This window comes from Passer domesticus, chromosome Z (genome assembly GCF_036417665.1).
Source record: "Passer domesticus isolate bPasDom1 chromosome Z, bPasDom1.hap1, whole genome shotgun sequence".
Taxonomy (NCBI): Eukaryota; Metazoa; Chordata; class Aves; order Passeriformes; family Passeridae; genus Passer; species Passer domesticus.
This window is the reverse complement of record NC_087512.1, coordinates 23190361-23209962: the sequence shown is the minus strand read 5'-3', so window position 1 is coordinate 23209962 and position 19602 is coordinate 23190361. Positions and strand designations below refer to the sequence as shown.

At 37.8% G+C, this 19602-nt stretch overlaps 1 protein-coding gene across 3 annotated transcripts in view; it reads right to left on the bottom strand.

The window, feature by feature from the left end:
* PIK3R1 (phosphoinositide-3-kinase regulatory subunit 1) overlaps positions 1 to 19602 on the bottom strand; it is a 60057-nt gene that overhangs the window by 31385 nt on the left and 9070 nt on the right. The window contains exon 1 of one of the 3 annotated variants that reach the window (XM_064402707.1): positions 6353 to 6511. The exons of the other annotated variants lie outside the window; for them this stretch is intronic. Coding sequence (XP_064258777.1) covers positions 6353 to 6434 — 82 coding nt within the window. The 5' untranslated portion in view covers positions 6435 to 6511. Of the gene's footprint in view, positions 1 to 6352; positions 6512 to 19602 lie in introns of those variants that run through there. 3 annotated transcript variants of the gene reach the window in all.

Sequence of the window (19602 nt, the reverse complement as noted above, 5' to 3'; positions counted from 1 at the left end):
CACTCTAAAGGATTTAAGCAACTTTGTAGATGCCTTTGCTAAAATCCTGTATCAGTGTTTCATTAAAAGCAATATTTTTCCCCAAATGCCTCTGTTTTGTTCCTTTTTTTTTCCCTTAATCCCAGGGTGTCCAAAATATAATGGCTCTCAAAACTGTCTTCTTTCTAGGTCTAGTAGTGGATTTCCAGATAGCAAGGAAGCTTCTCATGACACTTGATAAAAAGCTGGGGTTTCCATTAGCTCTATTTCTACCTTGCCACAGTGAGAATCAATGAGATGAACCACAAGTCAAAGGTTCTCTCCAACCTGCAAACTCTTCCTTCTCCCTGTTACAGACAGGACTGAACAGCTCTAAGGCAATGGCAGTGTGTGGGAGATGAGAGCATACCTTACATTCAAGGGTTGCCAGCACAGCTACAAAGTGCAAGATGAAACCAGCACACAGCTGCACCTTTTGGAAGGGTTTTCAGTAAAAAGATATGGAGTTAGTACCTGGCAATGACAAGTGGAAATTTAAAGCTGCAATTTGGCTTCAGATGCTTCTGAGACATATCTTTCATTACTGCTAGAGGAAGAATGAAATTTAGAAACATATATAATAAAACCCCTTAAAATGTACAGTACATGCCATGAAAGGAAGTTTAATTTCTAAATATTTACAGGAACTATATACTAACTCTACTTGAAATTAATTTTGAGTTAAGATTACTCCATGAATGTTCTTATTTTTCCACAAATGGCATTAAAGTTTGTGCACACATTTTTGCACTTTTTGATGAGAAGACGCTCTATATAAAACTCTACTATTTCAGAGCTCAGCTCTTAAGATGGTCATAATACTTATGGTATATGCAGATAGATATACTCTTTATGCACACAACTGTATCCACTAATATAATGATTTTCTGTAGCTTTACACAGGTCCCTTGTTTGGAAGGCATACAATAACTCCAGACATGAAAGGTTTTACCAGTACTTAAATCAGCTATATTAAACATAAGTATATTAATTAATGCAGAAGAAGAAACGCAAAGGTAAAGATCACGGTCAAGCAAGTTGTGATAATACTCCAACAAGATTAGCCAACAAACTGCAAAGAAATGATGGCTGCTCAAGCACCTAAAATACTTATGTCAGCGGCACCATCAGTATAATGCATTACCAGCTGTGGATGATGGTTTCCTACATAGTTCAACACCCGTGCTTGCTATTGAAAATTCTGGGAAACACAGGAGCTTACTTTCTTGATTGAAATACTAGTATTTCAGCAGTTATGTACTCTACTAGGTATGGGAAATGGAATTCAAACAATGTGCCACTATTATCATCCATCTTCCTTGAAAGAGAATCTAGGTTGCATAAGGAACCATAATGTCTGAATTCAACAGCTTATCAGTATACAGTGTTGAATTCCAGTGAAGATGCGTTGAAAATTAGGGCAGTTTGGCAGTTCTGCAGGGCCTTTCAGGCAGTGGTATGTATTGAGCTGTCCCATGTACTCCTCCAGGGTGCTGGCTGCTATTGACTCCCACTTCAGAGACAGCAGAGCTTGAGGAGATTGTGCTGGGAACACAGCAAAAGCCATGCCTGTGGAAACACAAGTTCAGACCCTGGAAAAGTGCAAAGCACTAGGAGGTACATCACCACACAGATGGTGGCACAAAGTGAAGGTTCTCCTGGCCCTGTGGTGGCAGCTGGTATAGATGCTGAGCCTCTGCCATCACAGCCCTCTCAGCACCTGCTGTAATGAGCTGTAGAAGAAAAGGTCACATGAGCCTCACAATACATCTGAGTGAAAGGAGCCTTACTGACAAAAAACTCTTAATGAAACGAAATTCTGTGATCCACTAGATGTTTCTTAACAGTCTAAAAAAGTAGTGAGTTCCTGCAAAATGTTTCAGTCCAGAGTATGAAAGGCTAAAAAAACCCCCTAAACTCTAACTCTGGAGATATTTTCCATAGAGGTCTGTGCTTCGGGTTCAGTGTCAGACCAATACAAAAGATAAGCCTAGTATTAATTAAATAACAAAGAGCAACTCACCCTGAGATTTGAAGAGCTCAACCTTGCCTTGACATTTGCATTTTCAGATAACCTAATTGTATTTACCAAAAGAACAATGTTCAGAACTGCCCAACTGCCATTAGCCAAGGGTTTTCACTGGGCAAAGATGAAAGGCAAAAAGGTAAGAGTGAAGAGAAAGTCAGTGTTACTCTGTGTCTCAAATAAATCAAGGACTGCAGAGACAGCAAATTCAGCTACAACTGTTGGTAGAGAATACCTCTTCCTATCCCCTACTGAGACGATTTAATTTGGCTATGGTTAAATGCTACTAGAGGTTGAAAGCACCATTTAAAGTGTCAGGAGGAAGAGCTGTTCAGGGCTCAAGCACTTTCTCCAGTACTGGTTTCATTAGAAAGATTTTAAAGCACACCACCATTAATGGAAAAATATGAAGGAGACTTAAGCGTCCATGAATTTGACACATCATTACAAGTGGCTTCGTAACTCTGCCAACTATTACTTGTCTCTTACTTTTGTGAGATGTCATCAGTCAGGTAGGGTGCAGACTCAGAATATCTTAGAAGCCTTGGCAGTAGAGAAGACTAGATTCAGGAGAGCTGAAGACAGGTGAAGAGTACTGTAGCACTAGAAAAAGAAATGGTCATGCCTACGAACAATATGAGCCTTTGAGCTCAGAAGTCAATTTATTATGGAGGCAAAAAAATGTCTGAGACTCAGGATTTATTGTGATATGAATGACCCCAGAGCTATGAAAAGAAATCTGGAAAATGATGCCTGCTGGTGACTTTAAATTACTGGGGTACAACTGCAAAGGAGAATGAAAAGACTACCATTTTATAATCCTTGAATATTATGTACCCAAGACAGTTTACTTCTTCCACTGGCTAACAGGTGTTGGGTATGAACTGGAGGACAAAGTGGTAACTTGATTTACATGTTTCCTGTTAACAGAACACTGAAGATTTTGGCCAGGAAATTCAGATCTGTACTGCGAAAACAGTTTATTACATCTGCTGCCATTCCTCTTTTTACTCTGTCTTCAACGCTGGAACACGGATAAAGCCTTTCAAGGGCATCAATGGCAACTTTTAACCCTCATGACAAAACAGTATTCTGGCACTACACTTTCAGACTTCAAATATCTTTGTAAAGCATTCATAGTTCTGCTGTGATCCTTCATCAGTAACACTGAGTGACAACAACTTATCCAAGCGGGTTATTCCAAAAGGATGACAACAGCAGCTCTCATAAGCATGATCTACTGACTCGTCAGTCCCAGTTTACTGCCCAAAACAAAGCCAACATTTCCAGATTCCTCTGTGTAAGGTAGATACTAACAACATAGCTTATACAGTTGAAAAAGGGACCTCAAACCGACTTTTATAGAAAAATGTACAAAACTTGTCATAATATTGTGACACTTAACAGAATAAGGCAGTCATTTTTTCAGAAGGGCAAACACACCTATATTAAGACTGGGCTATTTATAGTCCAACACAATAAATCTAAAAGGGTCAGAATAAAAACTGAATGCTACTTCATTTTATCCTAATTACACGTAGTATGTCAAAAAGACAAAGTTACCTGCATAAATCAATGTTGTAACTGAGACCTACTTTGCCTAGATGCTTCCCAGGGTTATCAGCACACATGCAAGCAATGCTCTGGTTAATAAAGCATCATGTGCATGGGGACTATGCAAAGAATTTTGGAGGCCAGCAGAACTAATTCCTCTCTTCATCCCAGTTTATGAAGCTATGCCAGCTGCACTCTCAGGGCTAAAAAGAACAAGGGGCAACTATGTGAAAAGGGTTGAAACAAGCTCTGGTAAATACAGATTAGTACAAGAAAATAATTCATAAAGAATAGATGGCAGGACTAGGCAGAAAAAAGCTCTGATTAGATATTGAAAGTCTTACTCAATAAGATACCAATTCTCTGAAAGAAATCCAGGATCTTTTTACCCTTCTCTATCACAAAAATGAATACTTGTTCTAGAGCTGCTGCATTAATCAGCTAAGAATTCCTCTAAGACAAAGCAAAATGAAAGTAGGGAAAGAAAGAACAAAGTGATTGCGTCTGGCTTGAAGAAAGTTTAGCTGCAGAGATAAGCAGAAAAACAATACCACAAAGCAACATAGCATAGAGAACTATATTCCTTTAAAACAGTTTAATACTTTCAATAGTGGCTGACAATCATGTTTCACACTTATTAATTTAATATTTCATAAAGACCTGTTTCTATCATCAGTTGAAAGGGAAGTGATAATGTCTGTACTGGGAAGAAACTCTGTACATAATATTCTATCAGATTGAACCTCAATAACTTTATGAATTATGAGCTGTCAGACATTTTTCTCATCTGCTACAGAACACACTTCTTAGAAATAGAAGCTATAATTAAGACAACAGATGTTCTTTATTGGCTTCATCTGAAGCATGGATAATTTTTTAAAAGCAGCCTACAGTTAAGACAGTATTCTGCTTCCCTCTATGGGTGAGCTTTTGCAATACTCTTTTTGCAAACAGAATTGAATTTAATAGTTGCAACTATTTACAACTATTATTAGAATGATTAGAAAACATGAGCAGTACTATTCTGATGAAAAAAAATTATTAACTAAGTAAAATGTGCTGGCATGAACTACACTGCATAATGACATACATAATGCATACATAGTTTTGCAAACGAAACTCCCTGCCCCAAAAAGCAAGGAAGAGGTGGGAAAACCACCTGCTCATTCAACTATTTTTTCAAGGATCTGTGACATAAACAGAAAGAAAAAAGTAAGAAATAAGGAAGAATATACTAAAAGATGCCTTTCTGCTTCTGCATAGAGGGGACACTCTGAGGAGTGAGTGTGGGTCAGGATAGACTTAGCTGGAGCTGAAAACCAAGCAGGCTAGCACTGGGACTTTGACACTGCTGGCTTCCAGAAGAGGCACATCTCACCTTCCTCAAGTGGTTTGGAGCATTGGCACAGCTTGAGGCTTCTCAAGATTTTCTCAGGCGTGGCAGACTGGCAAATAATTCTTTCTTACCCTTCACTCTGAGGGATCAACCTAAGCCCTGTGTGACATGCAGAAGCATAGCAGTAGTAGTGTTCTCACATTCCCTACGAGCATCACTTTAAATGGAAGGACAGGTTAACGTCTCTAAATAGAACAAGCCAGCATGGATTTCAGTGCATGATTCCAATGACAGAGAAAAAAAATTTAATACGCCAACACCTGTTTTTCATGTCTTGTTGACATCTGCAGGTTCCCTGCCAGCAGTTTTCAGTCAGAGAGATACCAGCAGATAAGAGGTAAGTTGTGATGCAGGTACCAAGTTACTGCATCACCAAATGCAAGGAGATGACGACAGAGATGACAGAAAGGAAGAAAGAGGACAGGGTCAACCAAGTAGCTGAGCTAATAAAGTGCAGAACTGCCTTTTTCATGAAGCGAGGTTTTTTGTATTCCTTCCTCTTCCTTCAGGATTGCTGTTCCAGGACTGGAAAAGAACTAAGATCTGCAAGAATTTGAGTAACTCGGCCTGCTCAGTTCTCCTCAGAGACACTCAATGACAATTTCAGATTCTGGTAGTGGTTTGACATAAAACCATACATACTATCAAGAAGGGAAATATATACCACTGAATGTTCAAGTGTAGTATGGAGAGTGCTGGCATGAGGACAAACAGCACATTCCACTGGCAGCTGCATCTTGTGCCTTACTTATCAAGTTCCCAGTGCTTCAATGTTATTATTGCCATTAAACATTCAGATTTTAGTGGTGGTACATATAAATCCTTATTAGACAAAATTTTAATAGTTCTCAAAACAAAACCTCCCTCACTGGCATTATGATTAACTAAGGATTCCCTTAGAACTGTTGCCAGCTGCCTTCCCACAGACTACCTCATCATTCCCAAGGATATTTATGCAATAATTTCTATTAACTTCTGCACTCTAGACATTCTTGAACAAAGCAAGAGTGAAAATTCACTAAAAATATAATTTATTGCAAAGTGACTAGATGTATGCAAATATATACTACATGGTACTTTTACTATGGTCACTCTATAAGGAATGAGCAGCAAAGCTCCCTCTGATGCCTGCCATACTACACAGACACATTAACTATACTGTAAGAGCATCAAGACCAACACCAAGATCAAGCACTCAAGACCACAAAGAACTAAGGCTGCATATGCAGTTCATGATTTTGTCTCTTTTCACATAATGACATAGAATTTTTCCCATGAAATTACACTGCCCATTTCAGTGCACAAAACCAGAGGTCTCAAGGGATAAAACTCAGCTGAAGAACTGAGTACTTTAGTACCTGGAATATTATCTAGAGTGTACAAGAACACATGGTCATGCAGTTGGCTTATATTCTCCTGTTTGTTTTCCTCTTCAAACATGAATTTTCAATCATCTCATCTCAGAACGGCTTCCAATGTAAAAGTACTTTGGTCCACAATTTGTTCTTGAGTTGTTCCTAGCAAGTGGGAGAAGAAATATGTACTGGGTTTTTCCTGGAAACATTTGACACATAGGAAAGGGGCAGTTGCCTATCTTTTAAGGGGAGGAATACTAAGGTCCATCACAAGAGGCACTTGAAAATTTTGGTTCTGACCAACCAGTGGAAAGCCATTGTGAGATTATTTCAATGACCTCTATCAGATAAAACTTCATAGATACAGCAAGTTCCTTTAAAAAGAAGTAACATGTGTATGATAGTCTGGTGCTATCCTACAAAGATTACTAAACTCAATTCCCTTTCCACATATCAATGGTGACAGTTAGAAACAGTGCTCCAGCACTCTGCTCTTTGTGACCAAGACAGGTTATGAAGGTGGATGAACCTTCACTGTGACATACCATGGTCAGTGCAGCACTGTTGAGAATGACCTGTCCTGTCTCTAAAGGATCTTTGTTCCTTATTGCTGCGTCCTTTTATCCAGCAACATAAAGTTTCTTATGCAGGGCAAACACTGGTTTGTGATAGTATCTCTGGTTGAGAAGAGCAGAATTTAAAGCATTCTCTTTTTATTCAATAATCATAATACATAAAAATTCCGGGCTGCATGTTGTTTTGCTCTGAAAGAATGCTTTGTTTTGTTACCTTTTTGCTGTGGAGAAACTAATGGGAGAAGAATGCCAACAAATCCCTGTCAAACTATCCACAGACAAGAAATCTAGAAGAAAAGAATAGGCTCTTCACAGCTGCAAGAAAAAGATAATGTGTATTACTATGCTTGAGAAGTCAAGTTGTTTAGATCTGGAAGATTTACATAAAAGAACTGGCAGAAGCTGCTGACAGATAAAAGTCAACACTGCTCCTTCATCTTTTGAGAATTATGGGAAACATTTGTAAGTACACAGAAAGTTAAAAATAATGAGTGTACAGCAGTCACCCAGAAAAAAAATGCAAACAATGGCAACAGCTCTCTAGCACCATGACTTTTATTCAAAAATTGAATGTGTTTCAAATCAAATCAAACATGTTTCCTCCTCTAAAAAAAAAAAAATAAAGAAAAGCTTAGAGCTGTAGCAACAGAATACAGCAATGTTGAAAGGCAGTCTTATAAGAAAGTAAAACTGGGTTAATCCTTACAGCCATTAAACCATCAGGTGATCTGACATAGATACAGAAAAAACATTTTTAGAAAAATCCTGGACTGAATCTATAGAGAGGTACTTCCACCATCTTATTTACCTTCAGAAGAAGACGAAAACTCTAAGTCTATATGTAATAAGATTTTTGGACCCATACCATACTCCTGTGGAAATTTCTCTGCATAGCAATATCAGTGTTATTTTTTTATTCCAATATATTTCATACTACCAAGATCCTAAACAAAAGGATGTCATGCAATATCAAGTACATGTACTTAATGCATGAACCTAAAGATCTCTTTTCATAAATCATTGTTTGTTCACACTCCTCTGCTGAGGTAGCTTTAATTCAGACCTTAGCACTTAGGCAGACAAATGAATTTCATGAACCTTTACAAAGCTGTCAGGGTTCCAACTGGTTAACTAACTCTAACTGGCAAAAGACCTTCATTTGTGTACTGACAATCACACTGTGTTATGAAATTCATATAGTGTAAAACCTGTTTATAGGAAGTGTATAAGAAAATTGACAGTGACAACAAAGATGGTGCTCATGAAAAGCTGGCTGTTTTTACATCACCATCTGCAAGCCAAAGATTAAGTGAAGTCAGGGTAAAAAGGTGTGGAACACGATTTCAATCTGTAGTGGGAGCATTCATTTGGAAAAAGACTGAAAACAGGATAGAAAGCCTCTCTAAGAAAACCCAAACACTTCAAATCCAAGAAATCCTTTTGTAACTTTACACTGTTAGAGTGTCTTGTGGTCTAAAACAAAGAAAAATGTCTCTTTGAAAACCAGTGGTGCATTATAGAAGAGTGAGACTGAACAGAATAGGATGAAATAACTGAAAGAAATATTTGAAAGTGATCTTGGAAGGTGTAAGCTACAGAAGGGCAAAACTAGAAAAAACATAAATCTGGTTAAGAACTGACAACGTGTTCTTTATGATCTTTAGCTCAGGTGAATCAAATAAAAGCAGGTCTTTCATGGAATAAATGAGGAGGCAGGAGGTCTTTTTAGGTCCTCTACAAAGACCAAGAGATGAGCAAGAAGCATTCTGATCCACTGCTTCCATTTCTTACTTCTGCTGCTCAGCAGATGCCCTACACTGACCTACTCCAGCACAGCAGAATGTGCTGTAGACATTCTCCAACTTTCTTGTAGAAAATTCACGGGTAACAGGATCAATGCTATCTCTGAACTTGGAGGACTACTAAGTGTATAGATGAGAATGACAAGAAAAACTAATGTCTTGAATATTTAAGTACTGCTAGTGTACAGCTCTTCTAGAGGTCACACACATAAAACATCCAAATCAGTTTTTCCACCATCCTGCTCCTGCCAAGAAAGTTAGCTCATCTTCTAACCCATCCATACCTGAAAATAGAGTGGCACTATCTATATATTTATCTTCATTTCTACATATACACAGAGCTTAAAGCAACGATCAGTCAATTGACTTGGAATGTTGCTTATAGGATGCAATAAAGGAGTAAAAATGCATCCCTGACTTGTGCAAGATGTGATCAAGCATGTGAAAAGGCCTTCTATGACTCACTAGGAACTGGGTGGGGGATTGAGAAGCTGAAAAGCTGCTGGCTGACTAGAGTAAGCTTTCTTCCACACTGGCCAGCAAAGAGTGAGAATTGACTATTCTGTCAAAATGCCAGGTATATCTTGCTTGTTTTTCCACTGTCCTACTGGGTGTGGGGTGGTATGGGGGCTGGAGGAGAGAGAGAGAGAGAGAGAGGAAAGAAAGGAAGTCTTACATTTATGGTATTTTTGTTATTGTGCTCCAGAGGAATCCCTTGGGAACACCTTTTCCTCATTTCATTTGCCTTTTCAAATCTATCTATCTATCTATCTATCTATCTAAAATGTTGGCCATGCCAGAAGGAAAAAGGATATCTCACTTGACTTCCAGAAGAAAAATCATTCCAAAAGAACCAGTTCCCTGCTGAGAACAGGAAAAAGAGGACTACATTTATTTTAAACTGACCTGATTTTTCTAAAATGCATATGACTCCTTGTTTTTAAGCACAGTTCACATGAACTGCCTGCATGAAGCTGGAAAAACTTGTCTCCTAAATAGCTCAGATGAATCAACTTCAGAGAACTTTACTGAGGATTTTCCAAAACAAAGCTCCTCAAAAATTGCAGCAGACAGCTGGTCGAACTCATTTAAGTTCTGCTATGCTACCTCCAGGTACCTATTTATTGCAGGACCTATTACCTCTCAAAGGATTCTAGTCTTTCATGGTAAATGTGCCACTAGTAGTCTCTAAAATAATTTAGATGTATCAGTATGAGCAATCATCTAAATTGTGGCCTTTTTTAAAGGGAAATTCCCTTCTATTTTTGCTTTTTTAGTGGTTTGGGATTTTTTCAAATAGCATATTTCTTGATCTCTCAGGGGAGCCAGCCCTTCTGCTTCTCTTTTTCTTGTTTCAGTACATCAGTCTGCTTTTCACCTGTCAGCTTCCCATATTTCAAATCTTGCTCTCAAACTGAGAAGTAAGTCTTAGGAGACAGAGCAAGGTGGCTGGTTATTCTATAATGACATTCAGGTAGAAGTGAGCAACGCAAAGGACCAAGTCAAAATGCTAATCTGTGTTGCCTGAGGTTGAGGAGCAAGACATCAAGAAAGTGCAAGGTCACAGGTGTAGACTTCTCTAGCTACACATACTCAAGTTGTTTGTCTCCTGATTACAGCAGAATAGTTTTGTTCTAAACTTGTATGCATAAAGACTGGGTTGGGGGTTTATTTTATTTTTTCCCAGAATAGCTACATATCACAAAATTAAATGCAGAAATTTAACATATACAGGGAGGCAACAGTGTAGTTTTGAGTCATGCTAATACAGAGAAGAACAAAGTTTCATAGCCTATTATAGTGGCCACTTATGTCACAGTCTAACAGTACTCTGTAAATATCCAAAACAAGCTGTGATGCTTTTTAAAATTTGAGTCAGAAAGTAAGTATGAAAGTAAGATTAAAGATTTCTGACAAGCTGCAAATAGGTAACCAAATAATACTTAGCATGATAGAAAACACAGTATTTTCCAGAACATTAACTTGATACTGAAATAAAAGAATTTCATGTTTCTACTTCATGGCTATCAACTTAAGCCCAACAGAACAAATTGGAACCATATTCAAGTCTATTTTTTCCTGCTGGCTTATAGCTTCCCCATGCTTTCTGCACATTACACGTTCCCTCGCTTTTGCTCTCAGCATTTGGACTCTCTCCTTCAGGCATTCTGTAATCCTGCCAGCCAAAGAGCTTTGCTTTTAGTAAGTAGATCTGCCAACTTAAACACTAGTCTCCTAAGGCAATCAAATAATGAAACACACATGTATATACTTGCACATAATCTGTCAAATACCTCTCTAGCCCTCTACAAATGATTTTTGCAATCTGGGGTTTTCAGAGGAGCATGCATTCATACATAGTTTTCAAAGATCTAATGCCATGGCTTTCCAGAGTTCTCTGTCTTGTTTGTACACTCGAAACCAATGACCCTGCAATTCTATCTAAAGATATGAAAAATTAAAAACTTAAAAACAAGAAGGTTTTTGTGCAGGAAACTTCATATGGAGTAAGAGCAGAATACTCCATATGAAGTATAGCCTTCAATTTCTCCAATTTGGCAGAGATGTCCTGCAAAACAGCACAGATTCCTCCGTGGCAGAACACTCTTTCCACGTTTTTAGTATGTCTGGAAAGTTAATGAATAACCATTCCAGGTGTCAAGAGTACTTTTCATACCTCCCCCATTACTCATCTATCATCCACACCTGATGTCTTGACTTCCACTTTCTAAACTAGTGTTTCCTGAAAGAGGAATCTAATGTATGATGCTAGCAACGGAGTAGCCCCGGAAAAACTTTGAACTTTTTCATACTAGGATAAAATTGCACTGCCGCACCTCTTGATTAAGTAAGGTTGCAGTTTACTGCATGGCAAGATAAAGATGGGAGCAAAAGTGTCTTTCAAGGAAGGAAGTTATTGATTAGTATCAGAAGAGCAAAAATCAAGTTTCAAGAATGGTAATTTACTATGTAATGTCACCATTTGCAAAAATTCCTGTATTGTGAATCATGACTATGATACAAAAAAACCCCCTCAAAACTAATAGAGATGCATCATAAAAACTTAAAGTAAGAGGTGTTTAAAACATGTGCCACGGAAACATTCTATTGAGAGACATGTTTAGCATGTACAACCAAGTACTGTAAATTTGAAACTCTGGCTTTCCAAAATCATGAAACCAGTAAGTGAACACTAAATTATGTTACCATATTTGTTGAATCTGTGCACTCACATTCTAGTAATTATTTTGATTTTGATGCTTATATTTAGATTCCAGCTGGTGCTGGAAGAGGTATGCCAGGAAGATTCATTCTGCAAGGAATTGTTTTGGACATCCAGTACATAGTAACTGAAGCCAGACACGGAGTGAGAATATAGTTCTCACTCCTTGGGACAAATAAAGATTTACGGAGTCAAACCTAATCCATTTGTGGTTCCTGATTTTATTTATCTCAATGAAATGTAACTGCCAAGGTTCTCATACTTTAAGAGTTTTTAAGAGTTACTCCCTAGGCTTACATTTTGAAGTGAAATCTACATGGCCCTTCTATGATAAAGAGATTAACCTTAGACTATCTTGAAGCAGTAGGTTTGTTTGGCTGGTTGTTTTTTTAATTGTCTGTTTTGTTTACCTTATTCCTTACAGGAACTATGATAGCACCTTTGCTCACAACAGTGTCCTAAAGATGACTTAGTACTTGTCATTACGAAGTTCTATGAAAAATTAATTAGTCATATCATTGAAAAGAGCACAAGTATCAATGAAAAAAACTGTTTCCAGAGAGAAGGCTGAAGGCTGTGAAGAACAGGTGGCTTCATACCACAAACTGATCAACCTGAATGAAGCCATTTTAATTCAGTTAAGATCTTGAAAAAAACAAAGCAAGAATAAGTGGGGGAAAGGGTGGGACAATTGTATCACTAAAAAAAAATTGCATCAGATGCAAAAGAAGTTGTACTTTTATGTATAAACACAATATTTAGATGCACTTTAGAAACCTTAATGTTCTCCTACTGTAGTGTGCAGTTCACTGTCTATACACACATACATCAGGGTGATAAAACTCTGTATTCATTCTAAATGTAATAATTTGTTAAAGTAACAGAATATACAAATAAAACTGTCACCATATCACTTCCTCTATTGTAAGAAACTCCTATTACTGCCACATTGTTACCCAAACAGGCAGCCCTAAGGAACACATCAGCCCTGCCACAGTATCTATCACCCTAGAGCAAATTTTTAACATGTATCAGTGAAGAGTTCTGAATATACTGAAAGATAATAACCTGGTGAAAGTAGTTTCTATACTGTCATCACCAAATACAATTAAATATGTGTAGTTTCCCGAATGAAAACAATTTACTACTAAATTCACAATTCTTACCATGTAATGGGTATTAAAGGGATAAAAAGTTAAGTAATCTACATTAAATATGTACTAAAGGAAGAAGTTTGGACTAATTAGTAGCTAATTTAATTAGCTTTAAATTCATCTAGAAGTTGGGAGCTCAAAACAGAAATAACAGGGCAAAAATACGTGCTCTACATTAGCCCAGGACCTCAGAAGAGATGCTCACAACAGAGTTTCCCTTACTTGTACTCAAAATTTATGAAAGGCCAGTCAGAGTCTGCTCTTTATGCCAGCATTTATCATGTAGTATTTAATGCACATTCATATTCTATGCTTCTGGTATACTGGAATCTCTTCCAAAAAGAGATAAGACTTGTGCTCCAAACCCTAAAGATATTGTGAATTTTGCCAAACAGAACTAAGAGCAAGAGCTATGTGATTTTTCCCATGCTGCTAAATCTTGACTATAGGTCTGATCTTGTTTCTTCTGAAGTCAAGATGGGTTTTGCCACCAATTTAAGGGAAAGTAGAATAGTAACCTATGACTTCTTGTATGAATAAGTTCTTGAGGTAAAGAAAAAAAAACCCTCAGTAATGTATAGTATTTTCACGAAAATCAGTACTTTACAATAATTTTATTTTTAGTTTGCATCCAAAAGGATTTTGAAGAAAGGATTTTAGTACTCTATTTAGAAGGGAGCAGCTCACATGAACAAGCATGGGCATGTTCCATCCAAACTACTAGACAATTTACCACTGTATTTGATTGACTGGCTATTTAGTTCAAACAGACATTGAGAATTTAAAAAAAACCAAAAAATAAAAACACACAACCCCCCCCCCCAACAAAACAACCATTCTCATCTAATTGGCATGTTCTTACTGTGTCATAATAAAACCCTAAATATTTGTCTTAGAGGAAACATCTGGAGAAAAAGCATAACAGTTGGTAACTGTCTTCCCCTTTTTTTGCTAAACTGTTCATGCAACTCAGAGTCCGGCATCCTAAATCACTCTGGAAGGCACCAGCAGCCCACAAACTTTTTCAGTGAAGGATTTAATATCAAAAATATATAAGACTTTCAACTTTCTAAGAAGCAAGACTTTATGCTGGTTGCTCTGTAGTAAACATTGTTCAACCAGTGGCTTAATATTGTCCCCAAATCCTGACCATAACGGGATTGTGAAAATCTCTTACTTCATGTAGGGGACTGCAGTTTTCACAGGTTACCAGAAGGTCACAAGAGTTGTAAGCACTAAGTTTGATCCAAGAAGTAGTCAGAAAAACATGGAAGTTGCAGGGAATGCATGCTAATCTTTCAACCAACAGTAATTAATTATACATACAGCAAAGAGAATTCAAACATTCATCACTCTGTGCCCTTAAGAAGATCTCAGTGAACAGAGGTCCTATTTTCTGTTATTTCAGAAGACATTTTTGCTACTTGCTGTTTAGAATGTGTTCTTTAAAATTCTATCAATTGGCCAGGCCAAATTACAAGGATGATTAGAAACGTTTTTATGCCTAGAACTGGCTTGCACTGGAGCAAAAAAGCCTTCCTTAATCTTTTTATTATTAAGAAAATTGGTTTTTTAGGCTACTGACTAGCTACACTATTCTGGCTTCAGAACAATTGTGTAGTTTTGGACTGGCCAGAATATATTCTAAATTGTACTTAAACATCTGTACAGATTTTACTCCAAAGTATCTAAAATAAGCCTTCACAGAAGACCCATGTACCCGCAGAGATTGAAAGGCCAAGGAACAGATCACACTTCACTGAATCCCATGGTGTCCGGGCACCTCACAGCTCTTTGCAGACCTCATCAGGGCAGATGTTTCTCATGCATGTGCCAGTCAACTAAGAGCAGAGCAGGAAATGATGGATGGTTTTGCCACGGTCTCTGTTGCTCCTCACCTGTGCCAAGCAGCTGTCTCTTGGCAAGGAGATAATTCAAGGGTAAGGTTAAAAACACAAGAGACATTTTCCTGCTCCCTCTATCCAAGTTCAGCACATGAAAAATTGCAATGAAATTTGCATGAAAAAATAGCACTAGAGGACTGGAATGTGTGCTCGCAGCGTTGGACACCATGTGCAAATATGAAAAAGACTGAATTTTTTTCCCCTTAACTGCTTATTTCTGGAATGTTCCTGGATACAGAGATAATGAAACCACATACAGCTGTGCAGCCTTATCTATCATGATGTATAATTAGCAGTTTCTTTCATTAATTCCTTAATTTAAATGCCTTCATCTACCTCCTGCAAAAAAGAGTTGAGGAAGAGGGCTGGGAAATAAAAAGAGTAACCTCACAAACTAAGAGGCTTCTCTTTGAGAGAGACTGCTGGAGAAGCTATAACATGCTTTGGAACACTGATTTGCAGTGTACCATTCAGAAGTTTCTTTGCCAAGAACAGCCCTCCATTGTTATCTGCTATCTACCAATGGTATCCAAGCAGGATGAAGAGATCTTGGAAAAATAGGTGATAGCATTGAAGTTTTCTCTCCTAACCCCAACAAATAAATTCCACTGTTATATCTGTAAACAAGACATACAAACCTGGTGCAGCCATGCCTTGTGCTAGGTTGTCGTGGTAACTCTATCCCAGCAAAAACCAGCTCAGATGTGCATTCCCTCTCAGACTACAGATCTCAGGTTGCGCTATGCTTCCTTCCCTTCCAGGTGGTGAGCAGGAGGCTATGGAACCAGAGTGTTCAAACATGCTGCATCCAACAAATACAACCCCAGAGAGGAGAAAGAGCAAGGTAGAGTCCACTTGAACTATACCCTTCTAATGTTCTTGAGTGGAATAACTTGGCTTTGTCACTACCTTTACAGTTTAAGAGCATGCACGTGTTTTACAGGGAAGCATCAAAATGTTCAAGGAAATCAGAGTTAACTTTGTTTTTCTAAAACACAGACACTAAAAAGAAAAAAAAGAAACTGCAAAAAACCCACAGAGAAAAATCAACTCCATCTATTTCACTAAAAAGGTAAAACAGTTGAGTCTTAAATGGACTCGAAGTAACTGCCATTCCTGCAAGAAGTCTCCCTTCTGCTGGAGCATCTTCTTGTCCCAGATGCCACTAAGTGATTTGCCAGCACAGATGGAAACTGGCATGTTTAGACCTACCAAAGGCAGAACTTACTTCTTGCCATCAACATCCACAATCTCCAGTGAAATTATCTCAGATACTGACCTCTGGGAGATGTTCTAACATAGCAAATGATGAGGAACATATACAAACTGATCTAGTGGATTATATGAGAAAATTGTCTGACAGTTAACTGAATGGTTAAAGATGTTTTTCGTCATTCATGTCATGGTTTACATAGTAGTTTTGAAGTAGAAGATAGTCGCAAAAGATATTTTTGAAGTGTAGAAACCATATGCAATCACATCTTTCCCTGGATCAGGGCAGTTGTGGGTTTTTGAAAATCTGCCTTGAGGATCTTGTCAGCTGAAAAGCCATCAGCTTAAATATAATTTCTTAATGCTGTCTTACATACAAACTATTTTATAAAGTGGGTCAACATGTGAAAATAAGGAACAAAATTTAGGTGCTATTCTTGTGCACTGCGGCATACAGCATTTATAAAAGACTGAACAAAAAGCAGTCACATTAGTATAAAAGGTTACACCTGCTAACATTTTATGAAAAGATTTCAGGCAATGTCCAATGATGCAGGCATTTCTACAACAGTAGAAAAAAGAAAATAAGCAAAAACCAAAACCCCAACAAAAAATCTACACAAGTGCCTTCTCTTAATAAAACCATCATAAAATAGAATTGCATTGTAGACACATATTTTGCTGAAGGCATGAACAAAAGTTAGCAATTATTAACCAGAGCTACTACTGTTTTTTTGTTTTTGTTGTTTTGTTTTTTTTTAAACCAGAAAGTCTCTCTAAGTTCTCTCAAGCAGTTAGATTCTTACCAAAGTATTCTCAGGACTTAATATCCTTCTCCAGTTAAAATAACCATGTCTTTAACGTTGTGTAATTTCCTTTGTCATTCTTAGCTATGAAAATAAAGAAGTTCTTTGTATTCTGGACTTCAGATTGATTTCATGGATGTTCATCATGGAGAGTGGCTTTGGTAAGACACAGATGTGAAACAGTGCACAGCCAGCTGCAGTTACAGACCTGTGTTCTTTCACACAAGAAAATCTGGAGGCATATATGGCATCACACAACTATTTAAGTGGGCACGGTTATTTGCTCAGGGTGCTGAATGATCCATTCTTGGCAAACACTTAGTACAATGTATTGCTAAAACTCACAAACTGATGTTATCATATGCAAGCCTAAGTAAGAACTATTTGCTAACCAGTGAAGGTTTTTTTCAGATGTTCCTGGATCACAGCTACAGGACCAAGATAATTCCAGTGAGGAGTGTAGCTAATTCACCTTTGCCATGCTTTACATCTGCCCCAGCTTCCATGTCAGCACAAGGTATTAGCTGACTAAATCAGTATAAGAGAAGGCTAAGAAAATGTAAGCAAAGTCACTCAACATAGTGCCACCTTTGTAATCATAGAAAGGCATATTAAAATCAGTATGATACAAAACAGACAAATATTTGCTACAGCATCTAAATAGGAATCTTATTATTTCAGCTTCTTAATGCAAAAATGTGTAAAAAAGGCTTCAAAAATGTATTAGATTAATTAGATTGATACAGTCAAGGAAAAAAAATTAATTTCAGTCACACAAGTCTGTGATCACCTCTGAGGATTACAAGGGCGTTCTGTGTACCCCAAGTGATATATTTTTCAAAGGAATATCTATTATTCAATTCAAGTACTATTTTAAAAAGCTCTCTCTCTGTTTAATTTTTATGCTGTGAGGATTAAAAGGCGATATGGAAGACGCTGTGTTTAAAGGCCCTTCCTCCTCCCTTTGCTTCCTTCCTCCTGTACCAGCAGGTGGGGCCCCGCATCAACCATGAACTTGCCCAGGCCCTCTATCCACGTGCAGTTTGCACTCGTACTTGCACAGCCTATCCTTGTGCTTCCTGTGGCGCTTACCAAGGCTTTTTTAGTTATTATCAACCCTGATATTATCGCTGTGAAAAAACTGCTCTGTCTCACTTCAGTGGAGCTTGCAAAAATCTTTGCCATCATCGGTGATAAAGCAGTTGGCAAGGACTCTGTTTTAAGATGCATGCACTTATCTGGCAGCTAGAAATTTGCCTAGAAATGTTATCACAAGTAGCCGGCAAGGCTTTATGGCAGGAACTTGCCACATTTCTCAGTGCAAATCAAACTCAACTGACGTGAAAATTCATGACTGCAACTAAGTTCTGACAACTGCAGCAAAGGCTTACACTCAAACTGGTTCTAAAAAGAAAGAATTCAAGGGTTCTGGCTTGAATGGTAAATATATTTACCATTTGTATTTGTCATGAGATAGTGACTCATCACTTCATCCCATAATTTCCTTTTTCCATTTGCCTAAATCAGGCAAGATGACCATTTTCTTGCAAATGGAGGCTCCAGGTTCACCGCATTTCACTCACTCTTATGTCCCTCAAGACACAAATCGAAATAATTTTCACAAATTGATTGCTACACTGGCTTTATAGCAAAATTAAAGAAATAAATCCTACAACACATTCAGTTAAACCATGCACAAACGGTTTTATGCCCTCTGTCAGTTTGGAACTCTATCAGATATTGCATAACCTGGTTGGTGAAAGGAAAGAGTTTCCAAATGTTATGTGTCATTATCTTTGTGTAACTTGCTGATCTGTATCTGTTCTAGGAGAAGAGTGAAAAAAAGTTTGGACTTTTTCTTTAAAAAAAATCTGGTTTATAGCTTCACCACAAGAAGGAAGAGCTTCAGATTATTTTTAGGCTCAAAATCAGCTGAAATAGTACAAAGTGTCAACATAAACAACCCTTTTAAGTTACACAGGAAGTTGCAGGAAGTGCCAAAACATCAAAACAGACAAATTATTAATATAAAGTTCTGGTCTGCCCTTCTGCAATCTGATCTTCATTTCAAAGTGAGAATTTAGCATTCCAAGTCAAAACTGTAAGTACTTCAGTCCATCAATCAAAGCTTTATGTTCCAAAGTCTGCTTAAGATCAGCCTTCCCATAAGTAGGGAAATGATACTGTATGAATAAACTCTAAATGTATATGGCCATATCAGATGAGTTGAATCAACGTTTGAAAAACGTATCTGGCCTTTGTACAGCTTATGCACCTTCCATTTGCAAAGAGCTGAGGAAAACTGAGATAAGTGAGAGGAACCAGCCTAATGTAACTTCAATTAAAAAAAAAAAAAAAGTCATTCAAAGACAGAAAACCCCTGTCTTGTAAAATCTTTACTGTTTCACATAAACTTCAGATATCTAAAGGGGGAATAAAGATGACCCTATGCTGTCTCTCCACTGTTGCAAGTACCTCAATCCTCCCACCAGCAGCCAGGCACCCTTGCCTGGTGGGGAAAAAAAAAAGTGACATGTTGGGTCACTTGGAACCTCTCAACAGCAAGAGGAACTCCTT